The sequence below is a fragment of the Syngnathoides biaculeatus genome, chromosome 1 (genome assembly GCF_019802595.1).
Source record: "Syngnathoides biaculeatus isolate LvHL_M chromosome 1, ASM1980259v1, whole genome shotgun sequence".
Lineage (NCBI taxonomy): Eukaryota > Metazoa > Chordata > Actinopteri > Syngnathiformes > Syngnathidae > Syngnathoides > Syngnathoides biaculeatus.
This window is the reverse complement of record NC_084640.1, coordinates 13,724,629-13,745,914: the sequence shown is the minus strand read 5'-3', so window position 1 is coordinate 13,745,914 and position 21,286 is coordinate 13,724,629. Positions and strand designations below refer to the sequence as shown.

At 45.3% G+C, this 21,286-nt stretch overlaps 4 protein-coding genes and 1 pseudogene across 8 annotated transcripts in view; 1 reads left to right on the top strand and 4 right to left on the bottom strand.

Moving 5' to 3' along the window:
• Window positions 1-90: 90 nt before the first annotated feature.
• laptm4b (lysosomal protein transmembrane 4 beta) overlaps window positions 91-21,286 on the top strand; it is a 32,235-nt gene continuing 11,039 nt past the window's right edge. For 3 of the 4 annotated variants that reach the window (XR_009794874.1, XM_061819016.1, XM_061819010.1), the window contains exons 1-8: window positions 91-732; window positions 7,180-7,272; window positions 15,472-15,603; window positions 16,835-16,952; window positions 19,760-19,833; window positions 19,931-20,053; window positions 20,116-20,214; window positions 20,915-21,010. Coding sequence is in view for 2 of the 4 variants with exons in the window: in XM_061819016.1 (XP_061675000.1) it covers window positions 15,511-15,603; window positions 16,835-16,952; window positions 19,760-19,833; window positions 19,931-20,053; window positions 20,116-20,214; window positions 20,915-21,010 (603 nt within the window). In the remaining 2 variants the exon portion in view is untranslated. Of the gene's footprint in view, window positions 733-2,447; window positions 2,683-7,179; window positions 7,273-15,471; window positions 15,604-16,834; window positions 16,953-19,759; window positions 19,834-19,930; window positions 20,054-20,115; window positions 20,215-20,914; window positions 21,011-21,286 lie in introns of those variants that run through there. The other variant, XR_009794875.1, reaches the window with a different exon arrangement.
• On the bottom strand, window positions 1,224-3,087 carry LOC133500333 (C3a anaphylatoxin chemotactic receptor-like). The gene is made up of 3 exons (XM_061818892.1): window positions 2,932-3,087; window positions 2,250-2,437; window positions 1,224-2,021 (listed from the first exon to the last, which is right to left on the bottom strand). The coding sequence occupies exons 2-3, from the start codon at window positions 2,427-2,429 to the stop codon at window positions 1,248-1,250; spliced, it is 954 nt and encodes a 317-aa protein (XP_061674876.1). The 5' UTR covers window positions 2,430-2,437; window positions 2,932-3,087; the 3' UTR covers window positions 1,224-1,247.
• On the bottom strand, window positions 3,109-4,576 carry LOC133504131 (fMet-Leu-Phe receptor-like; annotated as a pseudogene).
• Window positions 4,892-10,754, bottom strand: LOC133504125 (formyl peptide receptor 2-like). The gene is given in 5 exon segments (XM_061826339.1): window positions 4,892-6,484; window positions 6,698-6,915; window positions 9,517-9,593; window positions 9,595-9,640; window positions 10,727-10,754. Coding segments are annotated over 5 exon segments (1,191 nt in total). The 3' UTR covers window positions 4,892-5,662.
• LOC133500312 (gastrula zinc finger protein XlCGF8.2DB-like) lies at window positions 9,792-13,981 on the bottom strand. Of its 2 annotated transcripts, none has more exons than XM_061818862.1 (2): window positions 13,920-13,981; window positions 9,792-12,836 (listed from the first exon to the last, which is right to left on the bottom strand). In XM_061818862.1, the coding sequence occupies exon 2, from the start codon at window positions 12,799-12,801 to the stop codon at window positions 11,938-11,940; it is 864 nt and encodes a 287-aa protein (XP_061674846.1). In that variant the 5' UTR covers window positions 12,802-12,836; window positions 13,920-13,981; the 3' UTR covers window positions 9,792-11,937. The 2 variants fall into 2 exon arrangements, with proteins under 2 accessions (XP_061674846.1, XP_061674839.1); XM_061818855.1 differs by lacking the exon at window positions 13,920-13,981 and adding an exon at window positions 13,487-13,913 and having other exon boundaries at window positions 9,794-12,836.

The following is a 21,286-nucleotide window of genomic DNA, read 5'->3' as shown; positions in this document are numbered from 1 at the left end:
TCATCGCTTATGCATGAAATATGGAAGGCAGACCGCCACCCAGGCGACAAAGGTCAAGAATTCTCATTGGTGCACAGTATGAAGTTCTGTTTTCAATAAGTGGCGAATGTAAAATTTTAGGTCATGATTAGTAAAAAGTATTAAAAGAGATACACTATTTTCATGGCAGTTCAGATCAAATGCAACCTGCGTAAGATGAATGAAATGCATTAAATTGGAGTGGGGAAAATAATTTTGACAGATGAATAATTGACTTTGATGAAATTTGTATTTTATTTTCGCAATTTGCCCACTTTCCGGTCGTGTCCCGCATTGTAGCTGTAGATTATTTTCGTCCAATCAAATTGCATCTTGGATCTGTTGCCATGTGAATGCAATCTCGGTCAACCAGGTGAAAGGCACGTTGTTAACCAATCAGATGTGAAATTCACGGCACGTTGTTAACCAATCAGATGTGAAATTCACCGCTATTGGTTGACCCAATCGGGTTTGAGAATTGACCCATCTGCGTTTTCTCAGCTGAGAGGTTGAGTGTGTTCGACGGCTTTGGACGTGATAAAAATGTATAATTTCAAGACCACCGTTAAGAAAATAACAACTAAACATTGTGGGGCAACCAACACATTACTGTTGAACTTTTGTTTTCAAACCGGAAAAGGATTTTGGGGCACTTTTGGAAGCAGCAAGTTGAGCTAGTTTACGCCGACTGCTAGCTCAGGTGGATGAAAAAAGGTAAGGAACATTCCTGGTGAGTATGATATAACCCTTTTTTTTTGGTCGTGTCATTACATAAATATTGATTATGAACTGTTTTACTGTATTGTGGTGTAGGTATACACCACCACCTCTGTAAAGGTAATGTACAGCAATGATTTGATAGGTTTCCAATTACGCCATCTTGTGTGTCAGAGGTCAAGAGAACAGTTTTTTTTTTTTTTTTTCATCAAATTTATCCAATTGGTCTACGGACTGTGGTGACGTCATTGGAAACCCATCCATCGTTCTTATGAGTTCATAAATACCTTGGGAATAATTTTTGAATATTTTAAGAACCATGTGTCTATATAATTGAGAAACATGAGCACGTAAATATATATATATATATATATATTTTTTTTTTTTATAAAATTTTAATCATAGGGTCAGGAATGCAGCATTTTTGCATTTATTTCACTCGCCCTTCGCCCATCACACACGGGACTCTTATTATTCTTCAAAGTCGTCGTAAGACCCCCCCCCCCCCCCTTCTATTCGTCAACGTCGTCGGCCATCGCGCTCCTGTATAGACCCTCCAGAGACTTCTTGTTCTGGCCCTTCAGCTTGAGGCCCACAAAGAAGTAAAGAAGCGGATTGATGCAGCTGTTGAAATAGGCCACGCCCTTGGCGGTGGGCAGCCAGACGATGACCCACGAGACGCTGCCGTCCACCATCCTGAGTATCAGCAGGATGTGGTACGGGGCCCAGCACAGGAAGAAAGTGCTCACCAGCAAGGCCAGCATCCGCAGGGGGCGCGACTTACCCGACAAGCGGGTGCGTTGGATGCCCACCCCGGCAATGATGTAGCAGCCCAGGATGACCAGGAATGGCACCAGGAAGCCGCACAGGAAGCGGATGATGTATAGCAACATCCGAATGTACGCGTCCTCCGTTCGATCCATCCTGCATTTGTTCAGGTTGCCGTTGCACCGGAAGACACGTCGGTAGATGAAGAAGGGCAAGCTGAAGAGCACGACCGCCACCCACGTGCACAGCGCCACCACCCGGCCGGCGAAGACGGTGCGGTGGCGCCGGGTGAACACGGGGAACTGCACGCAGATGGCCCGGTCCACGCTGATGACTGCCAGCATGAAGACTGAATAAAACATGTTGGCGTACTTGAAGAAACCGATAAACCTGCAGATGAACAAGCCGAAGAACCAGTTGCCCACGAACAGAACCGTGATCAGGGAGAAGATTCGGGTCAAGCAGAAGATTATGTCGGCAACGGCCAGGTTGACCAGCCACACGTTGAGGACGTTTGTCTGAGGGGGGGAGGAAGGACAACGTCCAAAGAATAAGAAGAACTGGCCCACATACACTGCTTGTACTTTGCATTACAGTTCCTACAGTGGGCATGAAAAGTTTACACACCCTTGCTCAAATGACCATTATCATTAGACCGACATAAATCATTTTAAAACTAGTTCTATCCAATTGGTTAGCATGTTAGCATAAACCAGCCACCGGACACAAAGATGATATGCATTCACCTTGAGCTTGAATCCCGCCACCCAGATCACGATGGCGTTGCCCGGAATGCCGAGCAAGATGGTGATCACGGTGAGGATCACGGCGGTCAAGTCCAGTTCGCCTTCATCGCTCACCTTTTTCTCCGGGACGCCGGGGGAGGAGTTCAGGAAGCTATGCAACTGTGTGGCACCAGAAAGCATCACTGGACCTGAGGAGGGGACAGAATCCAGTCACGTGACATGACTCGAGCCGAAATCACAAAATTGAAATGATAATTGCTGAAAAGGGGCAAAGACTGAGAACTGAACAGTGGTGACACTGTGTTAAAAACTGATTTTTGGCCGCGGCTAAAATGGTTGATGTTGTCCTGAAAAACGTCTGGAGACACTGCACTGATCATTTCACAACAACGATGACATCTGACCTCATCCATTTTAAAACCTACAAAGACCGGTAAGCCATGTTAGCTCAGAACTCCCCAGCCTTTTATTGTGCTCTTAAATGTAAAAAGATGTTGATTACAGTTTTTTTCATATTGGTATTTTTAAGAGAAATTCTATCATTTTAGCTTTGGCTTTGTTGTTTTTATCGTGAAGACTGCTGGAGCAGTGAAATTCCCTCGCGGCTGAATAAAAAAAAAGTAGGTATCAATATATTTTAGGAGTAGATGAAATCAACAGATGCATTAAAAACAAAACTTACCATTCCGTTGGGCGTATTGCAACAGCTTTGACTTTGATGCCTTTTAACATTCAGCAACCGGTGACCGATCCGTTGATGCCTGTGAGCAAAAGTGGAATTGGCTAAGATATGGAGACTAGTCTGTGTGTATGAGAGGGGGGGGGGGGCCACAGCAAGGGGGCGGGGTTGTACTGGACACTTGGTGGCCCCTATGATGACGAACATGTCATGACACTACAAACGTTGGAAGCAGCCAGCCTCCTATACAGTAGATGGCGCTATATCCCATAAAGATTTGCTATCCACCCAATTGGGAGAAGAAGAAAAGCCCATTCAACTGCAGTGGGGTCTTTGAACCAAATTACTCAGCACAGCAAGAGAAAGTTGGAAAAGGACCCTGATAGACAGCCAAGATGAATTTTTAGAACCCTATCCTAAAGAAAGTTTCAGTAACTGTTATTTTACGTACCTGGACTTGCAGATTTAGTGACTCGGTACTCCCATCCAGACTTCTGACACTCAACACGTATAAACTGAGACGGAATTCGGAATTGACGACATAATGCATGTCGAAGAGGTGTGATCGATCAAGTCATGCAAACGTAGATGGAACATTTTGTATGAATGGCGTTCAAATCAAAACTAACAAGACAATGGCAGGTGTTATACGGCATTTATTTTAGTTGTCCGCATCCCTCATCACACCCGGGACCAGCTCTCCCCAGAGTCGCCGTTGGACCACCCCCATCTGTTCGTCTATGTTTTCGGCCAAAGCGTTCCAGTAGAGGTCCTCCAAAGACTTCTTGTTCTGACCTTTCGGCATCAGGCCCACAAAGAAGTACAGAAGTGGGTTGACGCAGCTGTTGAAGTAGGCCACGCGGTAGGCGACAAGCAACCAGACCTTGACAACAGAGTTATTGCATTCCACCATCCTGATCAGCAGCAGGCCGTGGTACGGAGCCCAGCACAGGAAGAAGGCGCCCACCAGCAAGGCCAACACCTGCAAGCGGCGCGATTTGCCCGACAAGCGGGTGCGATGGATGCCCTCAGTGGCCACGATGTAGCAGCCCAGGATGACCAGGAATGGCAGCATTAAACCACATAGGAAGCGGATGATGTAGTCCTGGCGTCTGCTTCCTTCACCTCCTCCACCGTGCACTTGCTCCGGTTCTTGGCATCTGGGAAGAGTTGGCGGTAATAGATGTATGGCGAGATGAAGACATACAGCTGCTGTCCACGCGGACACTGCCACCACCCGGGTGGTACACGCGGTGCGGTGGCGCCGGGTGAACACCGGGAACCAGATGCAGATAGCCCGGTCCAGGCTGAGGACGGAGCAAAACATGTTGGCGTACTTGAAGAAACCGTTGAACTTGCAGAAGAACAAGCCGAAGGGCCAGTGGTCCAAGAACAGTTTCTTGATCAGGGAGAAGATTCGGGTGAAGCAGAAGATTATGTCTGCAACGGCCAGGTTGACCAGCCACACGCTGAGGACGTTTGTCTGAAGGAAGGACAACTTGCAAAGAATAAGAAGAACAGAACATGAAAAGTCTACACACCCTTGCTCAAATGACCATTACCATTCCTACCTAGATAAATCATTTCAAAACTAGTACCATCCAATTGGTTGGATGTTAGATGGGAGTCGGCACAAACCAGCCACCATTTAAAGCGCCACTCACAAGTTCAGATGTTGTAACAGAATTTTATGATTTTTTTTTTTTTTTTTTTTTTTGGGTTGGGGGAGGCAGGAGTGAGTTACCAACACCCGTCTAAATACATGGACTCGAACATGTCATGGCACCGCAAATGTTGTTGTGAGCAGCCAGCCTCCTGTACAGTAGATGGTGCTCTGTACCAGATTTGTAATCCACCATATTGGGAGGAGAAGAAAAAGAACATTCAACTACAGTCGTGTCTTTAAACCAGAGTACTCTGCACAGCAAGAGGAAGTCGGAAAAGTCGCCTGATAAAGAGCCAAGGTGAACTTTTAAAACCCAATCCTAAAGGAAGTTTCAGTTACCGGTAGTTATTTTACGCGCCTGGACTTGCAGATTTATTGACTCAGTACTCCCATCAAGACTTCTGAGACACTCGCCACGCATAAACTGAGACTGAATTCGGAACCAGATGAGTCAATCCATGTCGATGAGGTGTGATTCATTGACAGCTGACACTGGCTTCAAATCATGGAAACCTTTTTATGTGAATGTCATTCAAATTCATGAAAAAGATATGGCACACTTAAAATTTGAACAGATTTTACACCAGAATATGTATAGTCACCCAGTCACGACATGCAGACCGATACGACAACCTATTAAAAGATGGCATGCTTTTTAACGCCAATTAAAGTTATGTAATCAGAATACCGTTCTCATGACTCAACGGATGTTTGGAGGTCCATCAATTAAAAAAAAAAAAAAAATGACTGATCCCGACTACAGTTCTTGAGCTAGCTCAGTGGTCCCCAGAACAGAACAAAATTGAAAACATGAGCACAGCACACAGCAGAACAGTAACATTGAATATGACGACAATAAAATTACATCAAAGTTATCAGTGGAGAAAATGCACAATGTCAGGAAAGGATGCAAATCTTTATCAAAATGACAGTACAGAAGTAGTGAGCAAGATAGTACTACCATTGTGTGGGCAGTTATGGAGTGCCTAAATACCAAATTAAAACAAACAAGACAATGGGAGGCGTCACACAGCATTTAGCATTTCTTTTAGTTGTCCGCCTCCCTCATCACACCCGGGACCCGCTCCCCCCAGAGTCGCCGTTGGACTCCCCCGTCTGTCCGTCAACGTCGTCGGCCAGAGCGCTCCTGTAGAGGCCCTCCAGAGACTTCTTGTTCCGGCCTTTCAGCTTCATGCCCACAAAGAAGTAAAGAAGCGGGTTGACGCAGCTGTTGAAGTAGGCCATGCCCTTGGCGACAGGCAACCAGAACTTGACAACCGAGCTTTTGCTTTCCACCATCCTGAGCATCAGCAGGCCGTGGTATGGAGCCCAGCACAGGAAGAAGGCGCCCACCAGCAAGGCCAACACCCGCAAGGGGCGCGACTTGCCTGATAAGCGGGTGCGACGGATGCCCACAGCAGCCACGATGTAGCAGCCCAGGATGACCAGGAATGGCAGCAAGAAACCGCACAGGAAGCGGATGAAGTAGAGTGCCGTCCTGGCGTCTGCGTCCTTCACCTCCTCCACCGTGCACTTGCTCAGGTTCTTGCTGTCTGAAAAGACTTGCCGGTAGAAGAAGTAAGGCGAGCTGAAGACTACAGATGCCGCCCACACGCACACCGCCACCACTCGGGCGGTACACACGGTGCGGTGGCGCCGGGTGAACACCGGGAACCAGACGCAGATGGCCCGGTCCAGGCTGATGACGGCCAGCATGAAGACGGAGCAAAACATGTTGGCGTACTTGAAAAAACCGTTGAACTTGCAGATGAACAAGCCGAAGGGCCAGTGGTCCAAGAACAGCTTCTTGATCAGGGAGAAGATCCGGGTGAAGCAGAAGATTACGTCTGCTACCGCCAGGTTGACCAGCCACACGTTGAGGACGTTTGGCTGGGGAGCAGTAAGGACAACGCACAAGTATAAGTAGTGTACTGCCTGCACAGTACACCTGGTAGGTCTCTACAAACTGATGTTTTCAACTGCTAGCTCAGTGTAGCTTAATCTACATCCAGTCATCAGAATAGGAGAATTGATTCTGATAAGATTAGCTAGTGACAGCCCTCGAAGAAAGCAAACTTTGACAGACGAAACGTATCCATCCACCTTGAGCTTGAAACCCGCCAACCAGATCACAATGGAGTTGCCCGGAATGCCGAGCAGGATGGTGAACGCGTTGAGGACAACGGCGAGCATGTCCATGTTTCCTCCTTTACTGGCTTTGGCCGCCGGGACGCTGAGGGAGGTGTTGAGGAAGAGAGACGAGGCCGTGGTACCAGGATCTATCATTGGACCTGAGGAGGAGACAAAGGGATGGGGGAGGACTCCAGTCATAAAGAGCCGATTTTAGGACTTGGGACTTGCTTGTCTAAAACTTCATTCATGTCTCATCCTGACTCGACTTGAACTACGTGACTTGACAAGTCTTTCCTTGTTCATTTTCCAAAATCGCCATTTTTAAGGTTGTGTCAAAGTTATTTCTTTGTAGTCTTTGACATCAGTACAAATGATTGCTTCTGATTTTCAAAATAAAACTACTTTCAGACTCCAGATGATCAATAATATATATTTTGTTCAATCTGTTGCAGAGCGCCCGGTATCAGTCGGTGGTTGGGGACCCCTGGTTTAGCTCACCTGGTTTAGCTTGTCGAACATGAACTCAAGTTTGTGTGCGTTATGAGGTGAGTTGACTCGAGAATCGAGGAAATCATAATTACAGACACCGTTAAGACAAAAAATGTATGACTGTCAATGTGTAAGTCCTGGGAAGCTAACTTTTTTTTTTTTTTTTTTTCATGTACATTTCATTGAAGCCATTAACGGTGAACGATCAATACCAAGCTAACAACCTTTTCTTTTTTTTATTAATGTTGTACGATTAAAGATGTTTTGTAATTGTCCTTGTCCGGTAACACTTTAAGTCATGTTGAGTCACGGCCGCGCTGATCTGCTCTCCCCCTTTTGAGAGCACCCGAGAAAAACCAACCCTGTTAGCATTTTAAACGACGTGCGCGCTCCTAGACGGGGGCAAATTTCGGCAAACAAGCGGTTCCCCTCGCATTCTCCCTCGGAGGGTTCGGCAAATCTATCGTGAATGTTTTTTGGGAGAAACTGCGAGATTCAAACCCCAAACATCAAAACTCTGAGGCAGACATGCTAAAAAAAACAACAACAACAAAAAATGCTACTAGCTTAAAAAAAGGAAACGCTAGCAGCAGGGTTTTGACTTTGCAGTGTATGTTACTTCCTTATTTAGAGAAAAGTGAGGAATGTCGGCCTCATATTTCTTCAGAATCTGAGGAGATTGCTGTTGAGAAAATATCATTAATGTGAGTCATTGTGAATCATGAGTGAGGTCACACATTTTTTTTGGGGGGGGGGCAGGGTAATCATGCAAAACTAATAGATTATCAGAGCAAAACTACATGACTATGCTATGGGAAACTTTGAAAAATTAAATTTCAGAGCGTATAGAATGGGATAAAATCATGTACAGTATTATTGGTCCTGCAATCGGGAAATTCCGCTGAATCCCAAAAATATATAATGATAATATATAATAATTATACACTATATTATAAATTAAAGTGGAACGTGGATTTAATGGACCGCGATTAGATTTCTGTTGGTGACTTAAAATCCCCCCACCCGCGGACCAAATATGTAACTTTAGAGAAAAGTCAAATTTTTTTCAAGCATTTTAAAGCTTTTCTAAAATTAGAATAATTTTGTACCACCCCAAAAACGTGGTACTCCTTAGTAGTCCATTAAATCGAGACTCCACTATATTTACATCAATCTATGTGAATAATACCTACTATAAATGGGAATGTGACTGGCAAACTATACATGTATAAATATTCAATTGTTTGAAGTGGTGTCCAACAGGGATGCGTTTTTGGCCTGTTTGTTATTTGAGCCGTACTTACCCTAATTAGTTGTTTTAAGAATATTGTCCATCCATCCATTTTCTTTGCCGCTTATCCTCACAAGGGTTGCGGGGAGTGCCGGAGCCTATCCCAGCTGTCAACTGGCATTAGGGGGGGGGTACACCCTGAACTGGTTGCCCGCCGATCGCAGGGCACATCGAGACAAACAACTGCGCTCACGATCACACCTAGGGGCAATTTAGAGTGTCCAATTAATGTCCGATGTCTTTTGGGATGTGGGAGGAAACCGGAGTGCCCGGGGGAAACCCACGCAGGCGGGGTCGGGGATCGAACCCGGGTCCTCAGAACTGTGAGGCCAAGGCTTTACAAGCTCCCTCGCCGTGCCGCCTTGTATAAATATAAAATTTGTAACTATTAATGGAAACCTGTAGGATTACTCACCCAACAGTGTTGGATGTGGAAAAATAATATATATACATATATGTATGTATAAATAGTACAGATATAAGAAGTGGCGCTAAACTTGGCAAACGGGCAACGTGAACAGAAGCAGGAGGGAAATATGAATAAATAGTTTATAGCTGTGGACTGATAGCTGTACATGAATAAGAAACAATCTATGACATATACAGTACATAAATATGATGATGATGATGATGAAATATGCACTAAAATAGCAAGAATAGTCATCAGCGACGTCTTTATATAAGCAGTTGAGTGACAATGACACTATACATAAATATTATACTGTATTACCACTATACAGTATGTGAATGTAAACAAAAGCAGTAATACTAGCAGGATTTGTGCAGTATATGACCACGATATTACTTTATATACTCGATAAAGACAGCTCTCGCAACTATATCCTAGATGAATATGTACAGTACACTATTACGCATACAATCTATGCATATGTGTAAAAAAAAAAAAAAAAAAAAAAGTAAGGCTACACGGATGAATATATTGGAAGAAAGGAACGCGTATTGATTAAAAAAAAAATGATAATCGAAAAAGCGTCTCACTTTGCTGAACGGCAGGAATCAGGTCGGCCGTCCACTTGATGGTGCCGAGATCGAGTGGAGGAGTCGCAGACACACTCATACACACGCACACGCATTGCGGTACTTCCCTTTTTGTGTTGTGTGGTACACACGCACTGGAAAGTAATCAGCGCCATAAATATGTTTACAAAGCAAATTATGTTTTTGTCTACCCCCCCCCCCCCCCACGTCAGTCGAGCTCCTCAAACAGTTCAAATGTGCTGCCTTATAAAAGCTGCGCTTCAAAATAATTTAGCTCAAGTTTTGAATGTATCAAAAAATTTTAAAAAAATTAAAAATTGTTGGGGGACACTGATGGTGTAGTGGTACACGCGCCTGTCTTTGGTGCGGGGAGCGTGGGATCGATCCCCCGCTCCGTGATGGTGTCGACATCTGCCCTGCGACTGGCCGTCCACCGGTTCACGGCGTAGTCCGCCTTTTAGCCCGAAGTTAGCTGGGATAGGCCCCGGCTTTCCCGCAACCCTGGTGAGGATAAGCGGCTTGGATAATACCATGACAAATTGTTGATTTTAACATCGGCAGACATCCGCCGTCAATCTGAGATTAGAGTTGCGCAATGAGGTTGAAACGGAACTGAACCCCAGACGTTTTTTGCGCCATGCTGGTGACGAGATAAGACTTTCCACCCAAAAGTGTCACCTCAAGTTTCCTGTTGAATTTTTAATTTTTCCACTTTGCGCGCCGTCGGCACGAGTGTCGAAAACCTGTCGATGAAAATGTCAAAGTCCGATACGACTGTACGTCGCAAAAGGTGCCGGTACTGACATCATGCAGGATTTCAAAAAATTATACAATTTTTAAATAAATTGAATTTAAAATATGATAAAAACGTAACTCGCTTGTCGACACATTACAAAAAAAAAAGTCAGCTCTCTTAGTATTCACTTTGTTGTTTTAATTTCACACTTGAAAGGGTGCACTGTGTATAAGACATTTAAAAAGTCACCTTTACATCATAGTTGCCACCCGGAATGTTCCACTCCAGTACACTAGGCGGCAGTAATGGACAAGTGCAGTAAGATTTTAAGTGCTTTTCGGTGACTTGATCACTCTTTTACAGTATGATGAATACTACTAGAGGATAGAATGAGGGGCGGGGGGGAATCTACACTATACACCCACCCCCACACATTGTAAACATTGGAGCATAAAAATTCAAGCATAAGTTGTGTGGAAAATACTTTCCGTAGAGGCGGGGGCCAGACGCATGGGTACATGGATGACGAGAGCATGTGGGTGGGGGTCCGGTGTCTTGATTTTATGACTCTTCTCACGGTCCCATCAGCTTCCGTCTACTCACAACCGGGTGTCCAAACCATTTCCTTCGCACGCATGGAACGATCTTAGGGCCACTGACATTCTGTAACTTTCACCGTTCCATCAAGTGATTACTTATTGTTCAAATTCGATATAATTTGATCCGATAGCCACGTTCAGAACAAAAACAAGAGACGTGTTGTGTGATAACGTTCACGAAGCAGACTTTGGCGCAGAGCAGAACCTGGAGCAAAACTTTTGCTCCGGAAACTGAATTCTCTCTAATCACTGTGACCTTACGAAAGAGACATTTTGTCACTTCAGTCGTAAATAGCTTATTTGCAGACGGTCAGTCTGGTAGCATAATTTCTCATAGCTATCACAATAAATCATAAATTGTGCTTGTGGTAACCCGCAATGTGGAACTGAGGCAGCTGCAGTTTTTCTGTTTAATGAATGTGTTTTTTCATGTTTTCAGAAAACGTTATACTTGGGTACTGCTACTGCGCTAACGATATTATTCCCAATTAGAGTATTTGTTTTATTACAATTTATCAATGTTCAATTGTTGAACATTTTGAACTTCTGTTTTCTGTGGCTGATAAAAGTTCAGTGTTGGAAAATCAGTTTGTGTGAGTTTGGGTTTTATTAATACCGACTAGACGTTGGACACCTCTGTAACTAATCCCAACTGTCAGTAATGAAAGTCCTCCGGATTTTCCCGGAATTCTGGATTTTTAAATTTTCATGAAAATTGCTCCGGGAAATTGAGGAAAAATTGCCTAAAATTAATCTGGATATGAGTTGACAACATCGAACGAACATGCGTTTGAGTTCGTCCTTCTTCTGCCCAATTTTTATTTATTTTTTTGGTCAGGACTTAGAAATTTTACTTTCAATTTTTGTCAGAATTTTGTTTACAGATATCACCAGAATGCACCAGAGCCATCCATTTTTTTTTTTTTTTTTTTTAATTTCCAGGGTGGGGGGGGCTTGCCCCCGGTCCCCCCTAGTGCTCGCACTAGTATTTTCAGGAATTTTCACGAAAGTCCACTTTCATCTCTAAACTATAATACTAAAAAATATGATGTAAGGGAGACAGAGAGTATTATTATTATTAAAAGTCTTGTTGAGTTCAGTCGGTGCTGCTGTTCTGTCCAACGCACTTGTGCTTCTTCACCTGAAACTTGAAGGGAAAGCGTTTGTCGCACAGGTTGCAGCCGAAGGGTTTCTCGCCCGTGTGCCGCCGCTTGTGCTTGCCCAGCGTCGAGCTGTCGCCGAAGCTGGCCTTGCAGACGGAGCAGGTGAAGGGTTTTTCCCCGGTGTGCGTCCGCGTGTGTTTGATCAGGTCCCCGTTGGAGTAGAAGCGCTTGGTGCAAAACAGGCACGGGAAGGGTTTCACGCCCGTGTGAATGTGGGAGTGCTTGGCCAAGTGGGAGCGGTGGAAAAAACGCTTGGCGCAAACCGAGCAGCTGAAGGGTTTTTCCCCCGTGTGGATCCTCGTGTGGGATCGTAAGCGGTCCCTGGTGGCGAACATTTTGCTGCAGACGGTGCAGTGGAAGGGTTTGTCCCCCGTGTGGACGCTCAAGTGGCGGGACAAATGGACCCGCTGGTTGAAGGTTTTGCCGCAAAACGGGCAGACGAACGGCTTCCCGCTCGGGCGCCGTTCGCGCTGCGCGCAGTTCAAACCCGACAACGCGCCGCCCGCTGCCGTCGCGCCAGTCTTTGGGTTGGCGAGGTCCGACGCGGCTCGCTGCGAGCGCGTAACCCGGGGCAAACGGGCATGAGGTTGCACTCCCACCTGGGGGTTTACGTCGGCACGGGCCTCGGCGGTCTCCTCGGGCGACCGGTTGCGGCCTCCGGCGTCATCTTCGCTCTTGACAATGACGCTGGTGACCTGGAACTTGGCGACGTCCGCCCGTTCTTCTTGTTTCTCTGCCTTGTGACCGCGACACACGTCGTCGTCCTCCATTTTGATGGGGGAGGGGTCGGGCTCCATCGCGGAGCGGCGCCCCTCCTGCCCGGCAGCAAGATCTGAAGGACACAAAAACACAAAAGGTCGACTTTATTCCGCACCTTGCACCGCGGCGCCGGCGGTCACGGCTCTCGTACGCGTGTTGTCACTCTCACTATTGAGGAATGAGAGATTTATGATATTAATACTTTGAGGAACTGAAAACACGGTTCTGGAATTAAGAGGCGCGGTGTAGTAGCTTCAAGTTGATTTGTCAGTCCCAGTGGAATATTGTAACATAAAAAAAAAAAAAAATCAACATTTTCAACTTTGAATTAAACATTTAAACCAAAATATTCAACCAAATATAGTAATAACATAGTAATAACATACGATGCCAAGGCAGTGGTTTAATCACTTGTTGGAAATTTTTGATTTATGTCTTGTATGATATGTACAACGAAATGAAAAAAGACGCTTGATGGAGAAATGGTGTGGTGTTATTCTTTGATCAGCCATTTTGATTGTTATATATCTTTGTTATATATACATAATTTATCAAAAAATGTTTATTCATCTGCTTTGACTAACGGGTCATTCGTTTTACAAGCTAAGGAGAAGACATCAAATAAAATGATTATTTTTTTTTTAAATGGGAGATTTTATTTTCACCCAGAAACGATGTTAGCTGTACACAAGATGCCAAAGTCGAATTTGAGATTTTGCTCACCTGCTGCCGGTGATCGAGCCCTGAAAAGGGCGTCTAGTAGTTTGCGTTGTCGCTCGTTCTCTTCTTTTGTTCGACACAGTTCGTCCTCGTACTCTGTCAGCGTTCGTTCGAGCGCGACAAATATCTCCTCGACGACAGTGTTGAGTCGCTGATTCACCAAGGCCCGCAACATTCGGACTTTGCACATTTTCTAAACGGCGCCGCCGGCGGTGTTCGCCGTCCGCTCGGAGCGTGCGTCGCTAACTTCCGCTTCCCTTTGTTTGCGGCTAGCACGCTAAAGCTAATTTAAACAACGCCGGGGACTGTCGCGGAGTTCGGCGCGACACAAATGAGATGCGGCGATTTTTGTATCGGTTTGATATCGGATAGATGTGGTGAAATGAGCGCAAATTTGGTGATTAAAAAGAGGGGAAACATAGACTTGGACACTCACACTGGTTGTGTTTAGCGACGTGATGCTAACTTCCGGCTTTTTCTTCTTTGCTTGCGCTCCTCGGCCGACTGCGTCTTCGCTTTAACGTTAGCGCTCCCTATGGAGCCAGTAAACTACTACATGTAAAAGTACGTTTCTTTCGACTTGAAATAAATAAGTTTTGTCCTCAAAATAATTATTTGACTAAGAGTAAGTACATTTTAGTGAATAGTGTAGTTGTAAGTATTGACTAGCCGGTGAATAAATTCAGATTTATTTTTTTTTGGGTTGCTGTCAAACAGTCCCGCCCCCTCCCCCCCCACCCCACCCTTCACGTGGTTCTTTGAACGTCTCTTGATTTCTTAGAAGTCTTGGCGAAAAAGGAGCAGGCGAAAGGTTTCCCTTTTGTTATTTTTGCCCATTGTTACTCCTTAGCCAATTTTGCTTTCACATCTCATTCTAGCAGGCTATGTTGCAGTCGGTTCTTTTACCCGCCCTAAAGTTTACAATCATATGATTTCTGTGCTTTTCAAACACAGTTATGACAGTCCTGAGGTCTCGGGAGATTTTCAGACGATTTTCCCGTGCGCGTGAATCGGAAATTAATTGTGTAACCTGTGAGTGGACTGCTGTCATTCATATTTTCCACACTAGAAAAGCTCGTAATATTTATAATTTTTTTCTCTCGACCAAGTCGTGCCTGCAACAGGAAAATCCCCTCATGTGAACACCATGTCGTGGCGGTCCACCCGCTCTGGAGCTTAGCGCCGACCCATCTGTCAGACTTCATGCCGCGTTTTTGCCCGGAGACAGTCAAGATATTCGTGCTCGCGATCCGATTTGTCGCTCCTCAATGTTATGTGTAAATTGATCATTATGAGACTTTTTTTTTCCTCATCATGCGATTCCATTTTTTAAGATATTGTTTGGACTCCACTTTCACTTGACAGCACTTGTAATACAGCATGAATATCGTTGTTATTTATGATCTTCCGCGATTGGCTGGCGACCAGTTCAGGGTGCAACCCCGCCTCCCGCCCGTTGGCAGCCGGGCTCGGCTCCCGCGCTCCCCGCGACCCTCGTGAGGATAAGCGGCAAAGAAAATTGATGGATTGGTTCTTTTTGAGCATAGGCACGTGTACACTTTGTCGCTAAGTCACCGTAACTTTTGTTTTCATTTTAGTTGTATTTATTTACTTTACACAAAAAAGAGAATTAAACAGGTGTGTAGACTTTTTACATTCATGGTACATGCGGTTAAAAAAAAAAGATACATTAAAATAATTGATGCAAAAAAAAAAGGGCTGTTAAATCACTTCCATCATGTCGTGAGATAAATAAACAAATGGGCGGTCACGTGATTTGTGGGATGAGGCAGATTAGATTAAGAGACTCTCACTCCCCCCCCCCCCGGTCCCCCCCTCCCTCCCTCCCCATTGGAACAGAAGGCAAGCGTCTCGCTCGGCATACCTTCAATGTGACGCCAAGATCCACCTCAGTAGCGTTATCGTCTTGTTTGTTTATTTGTTTGTTTGTTTTTAAAATATAAACGCCGCTTTCAACCCCCCGGCAGTCTTGATGTAAATTAGCGCTGGTTTTGGAAGATTCGAGGATGATTTCGCCGTGGGACCGCTGGTACTCGACGAGTTGCTGCCTCTGCTGCCATGTCCGGACGGGCACCATCATTTTGGGCATTTGGTACATGGTAGGTGGTCTTTTTGGGGTTATTATTATTTGGAAAAAGCGATCAAACTCAAGCGAATTGTCGACGTAGTTGCTCGCCCGTCACATACCGATGGATGTGAGTTAGCTTGCCGCGATGTCGAACCCCGTTTGCGTTGTGTGATAAAATAATGTTTGCCTCTGGTTTATTCGCGTTGTTTTAGACCTAAAAATATTCTGGACCTGTTTAAAGAAACATAATAGCAACACCTGAAGATCGGCTGCAGTATTATTTAATTAAATGTGTCAAAAATCGCGTTTTTTTTAATGTAAAGTTTGCAGAGAAGAGCACGTATGGATACATTTTATTTTCTCATACTAATGGGTGGGTGTGCGCTCTTGTGCAACCCCACAATCTCTGATGATAATTTTCCCTCTCCACTGAAATGTATATATTTTTTAAATTGAGTTGTAGAGATTATAGGTTATATTCATGGTGGAAAAAAAGTTTGTGAATGATTAACATAGGTCTCATTTTTTTTACATTACAAAAACAGGGGTGTGTAGACATTTTATATCCACCGTAGCCTTCAGTAAAATATTGCTGGTTATCTTTATTTCTCTGTAAAAACAACAAATTATTGTGAAATGTTAGTTTTGTATAATGCACTATACATTTATTTTAGTGTTGCTCATCATGCTATTTTTTCCCCCCACAATTATACATGTATTATTATTTTTTTTCACTTATTCATGTACCCACAATATTAAATATGCATTACCCATAAACTGGACATTATTGTTGAACGACTATGCAATTCAGGTAAATTTTTGGTTATTTTAGTTGTTTTATTCTCACAGCTAGCATGTCCGCAGTGGCCGGTCATCCGTTCCGTGCACTTTGGTTAAACTTAGCATCGGTGCTTTTTGTACCAACCTGAGCTCTTAAACATAGTAGCGCACCTCTTAAGCCGGCTAAATCCCCCGCCAGGGCTTTTGTCAGCGTTTACCCCATCCCATCCCCCCGTAAGCACTCGGTTATTTATACACGCGTCTAGACTAACGTGATGAAATTTTGCAGTCATTTTTACATGATTTTTGCCCTGCTTGCACTCACAGATACATTTTATTTTAAAGCTACATTGTCCAGATCTAGCGTCAACTCGAATATCGTGGAAAATGGTGATTAGTATAGCGATAGCTTTAGTCTGTAACTACATTTGTGTCACAGGGCTTAAGCATCAAGGTCAAAACATTTGTTTTTAACCCCGCAGCTCATCAACGCAGTCGTGCTACTCATCCTGTTGTCGGCCCTCAACGACCCCGTGCAGTATCGCTACCACCTCACCAGCTCCGAGCTGGGCACCGACGTCGACGTCATGGACGACGCCAGTGAGTGCAAACCCAATCTCGCTTCCTGTTTGCATTTTGAAAGTGCGTCGCGTCGCGCAGATGTTTGCGCAAAATTATTTACACTTCAGCTAGATACCAAAAAAATAGCATCGGAGCTTTATTTGTGGGTAATCCGAAGGACTTTTAATGGTGGCAGTTCGTAATGTGCCGCCGGCTCCTTTTTATCACGAGTCTGAATCGGATTGTTTTCCAAGTTATAAAAGGGTGTGCACACATTTGCAACCACATTAGCTCAGTTTCTTTTTGCTTTCCCTCTCAAAAAGATTTAAGAAAAAAAAAAAAAACCTGGACTTGATCAGGGGTGGCTTTTTATATCCACTCTAAGTACAAAAATTCAATCAGTTTTTTTTCCCCCTGTACTTTTACTTAAGTACAGAGTATTACTTAAGTACTTTTGCCACCCGTGCCAGGAAGTAAACTTGAAAGAAGGGGGGGCCGCAATACCAATATTGCCCGCCAATCCTGACCAAACCCAAACACGCAGCCCGTCACATCTTGGCAGCATTTAACAAATCCCGCTACGGGATCAGTCGCCGGATTGGTGAGTCATTCAAGATGGACGCCGTAATCCGGCGCGGGATGACATCGCCCGTTTTTAATCAGGCTCCACGCCGGCGTGCGCGACCTCCGCCACGTCCGTCAGATGTGTCTGTGCTGAGAGCGCCATTTTGGGCTGGGGGCGGGTGGGCGACAACAGCTTTAGCTTTTTTAGCGCTAGCAACAAAGAAAAAAACACCAACACGATGATTTATGAATTTAATGAATGAAAAATGGAAGCACTCTGGTGGAAAGACGGCTCGGTGACCGGAATCCAAGGAGTACGACCCCCAGTCTGCGTCTTTTTGGGGTTTTTTTTTGCCGTTTTTGGAGACTCTTATTCCAGTCGAAAAAGTGGGCTGCTAATGATAGCTGCTAGCGTCAACAAGGTCCCAATTATGGCGGTCAGCGTCACGACAAAAGTCCCTTCGGCGCCGTTCTCATCGGAATCGCTCGGCCGGCACGACAATGGAGCAGAATAATGAATCATCTTGGACGAAACACTTCCGCACGTGCCACAACGGTGATACTCGTGGGCTTGTGGTAAAAGTCTCAAACTGACGGAAAGTACAAGCAGCTGTGTCAGTACCCCGAATTTGCTGAGTTCAGAAGCGGCTAAATGCCAGATCTGCTTTGGCTCTGAAGTGCTGATTTTGCAGTTTACAGCTACAGAGTCAGTGGAAGTTCGGTACTACGACTTTCCTATTTAGACACGGCTCTGGCGGCATCTTCGAGTGTTCCGGAACGAGCGCAAAAAACAAAACAAACCCACAAACTGGTGACTTTTTCAACAAATGACAGAAATGATAAGACAGCGCAGATTGCCTTAGTAACAGAATTATGGAAGTTCATCCATCCAGCCATTTTATTTGCTGCTTATCCTCGCGAGGGTCATGGGGAGGGAGAATTGGTTGCCAGCCAATCGCAGGGCACATCGAGACAAACAACCAATTCCACTCACAATGATATTTAGGGGCAATTTAGTGTCCAATTAATGTTGCGTATTTTTGGGATGTGGGAGGAAACCGGAGTACCCGGAAAAAACATACATACTCCACACAGGCGGGGTCGGGATCGAACCCGGGTCCTCAGAACTGTGAAGCCAATGCTCGACCAGCTGATCCACTGTTCTGCCATTATGGAAGTTATATTTTATTTTATTTTTGGGGGGAGAAAACTAGGGGAATAAACTCAAGTGACAAGAAGAAAGCATGACCTGAATTATTGAGAATCTACACAGTCTAAAGTTCGAATTTATTTTTTTATAGTTAAAAATGACTTAGGCAATTACAGTATTTTATTTGGTGCCCAATGCCTTTTTTTTTTTTTTCTTAAAAAAAAAACATTGCTTGCGTTGTTTTGAAGCACTCATACAAATGCCTTATTAAACATTTAAAATGTGTTTTCGCCGGGTTTAAAATCAATTTAAAAAAGAGGGAAAACGGCGTCTGTTTATAGCCGCGCTATTGATAGCGCTGCTTGGCAACCATCAATACACCTCTGGGTGAACCCGGGCCGATCCAATTTAGTTTCGGCATCACGCCGAGTTCAGATTCCGCCGGCCGATGACAAACAAAACACCGCCGCCGTCTGTTGCGCTAGCTGGCGAGGGCTCCTCGAGGGACGCGTTAAAATCTCTTTTACCTCAGTCGGGTTTTGCACGTCAGGCACTTTAAACGTAACACAAATCAGTCCGACTCCGAAATCTGAAGAAGCTCCGCCTCCAAAGGGACACAAAGCCGCCATTTTAGGCTTCTTTCGAAGTCCATGTCCGATAGATTTTTGTCTGACTACCACCAAATTGCCCCTAGGTGTGATTGTGAGTGTGCCCTGCGATTGGCTGGCAACCATTTCGGGGTGTAACCCCGCCTCCTGCCCGTTGACAGCTGGAATGGGCTCTGACACTCCCTGCGACCCTTGTGAGGATAAGCAGCAAAGAAAATGGATGGGCGGATGGTGTTTATTGCATTCCCTTTTTTTCCAGGGCTTGTCGTCCCATTTTATTTAGCAAAATAAAATTTGTTGGCAAGATCTCATGCTCGAAAACACGCAAGATGTCTGCCGATGTGGTTTAGAGCAGCTCGTTTTGGCTTTCAGCGTGTGCGTCCTGGGAAGAATTCGGTTATTCTAAAAACTAAATAATAATTTAAAAAAAAAAAAAAAAAAAAGGTATACAGCACATGAGTATGGCCCAACGCTAAACAATATAGAATCTGAGATTTGCAAACTTTTCTTTCCGTTCCTCGCAGACATCTGCATCGCGACCGCAATATCCCTCCTCATGATTCTCATATGCGGCATGGCGACATACGGCGCTTACAAGGTAAGCAAACTCCCCGTTTTGTTTTTGTTTTTTTTCTCGCTTTTCGCTACCTCCGTTTGCGGCTCGTTTTTAAAGTCCTCGTCCGCTTCCCGCGCAGCAACACGCTGCGTGGATCATTCCGTTCTTCTGCTACCAAATCTTCGACTTCGCCCTTAACACCCTGGTGGCCATCAGCGTGGTGGTGTACCCCAACACGGTGCAGGATTATCTCCAGCAGCTGGTGAGTCGCAAAGTCTTTGGTTTGGTGCGGGACGTATCGTGACTTTTCCCTCTTCCGTCCAGCCGGGTACCTTCCCGTACAAAGAGGACATCATGTCCACCAATAATATGTGCCTCGTCTTCGCAGTCCTCCTTTTCATTGGTGGCATCCTCTCCTTCAAGGTAACGTCGTCGAAGTTTAGCGAACGCGTCGTCACGCGTGCTAGTGTTAGTACTGTACATAAATTGAATCTGTGAAAAGGGGCGCGGCGTCAGCGTTCACGCCGAGATGATCACACGCTCAAGTGAGCGGCAGGAAGCGGATTCCCCCCACGGATCAGCTCAGTCAGTGTTACGATATCCAAGTAGATCGTTCGGGCATCTCTACTTTACAGAATTTGTTCTCGTTTTGGCACCTCTGACGGACGCCAATCGAAAGTACGCTGGGCACGCGTCCAAAGTTGCCAGAGCGGCTTTTATCGGTACTTGCGCTGAAGAAAACGGATCGCTTCCCTTTCCCCTCACTATTCAGAATGAGCAGATGGTTCAGTGGGGGGGGGGGGATTGGACCGGCGCGCCGCTTTACTGTTGGCACGGGTGCGGGCCCAGAACGCCACACAATGAACCTGCTGTTCGCCTGCCAAGTCCCACCTCGGCGCTGCCCACGGCTGATGAGATGCGGGCTGAAGGAGCGCGGCGAGAAAACAGATGCTCGACAAACAAACCAGAAAAGAAAAAATAGTCCCGTTTTGGCAAAAGTCCTCGCGTTAAGTTCTTGAGTGGAGGTAGAGATACGTTAAAAATAGCAAATCAAGCGCACATCTAGTCGAAATGGCTACGTCATACCGCGATAATCCCGACGGTGCATTCGTTGCCTCTCCAGGCCTACCTGATCGGTTGCGTGTGGAACTGCTACCGGTACGTGAGCGGCCGGGGCACCACCGAGGTCCTCGTCTACGTCACCGCTAACGACACCACGGTAAGTCCCGAAAAACCCTTCCCTCGTATCGATGCGTCCATCTAGCATTCGCGCCAAGGCTAACGCTAGTCTGTACGGTCAAATATGGCAGGCGTGAAAACAAAATGCAATTATTAATAGGACAAATGGCTAAATGTTTTCAACTGCAATTCAAGTCGGGGGAATCGGATTTCTAAATATTTGGTCCCTAAATATATATATATATATATATATTTCTTGACAATATTCTTGAGGCGGCACGGTGGATCATCTGGAAAGCGTTGGCCTCACAGTTCT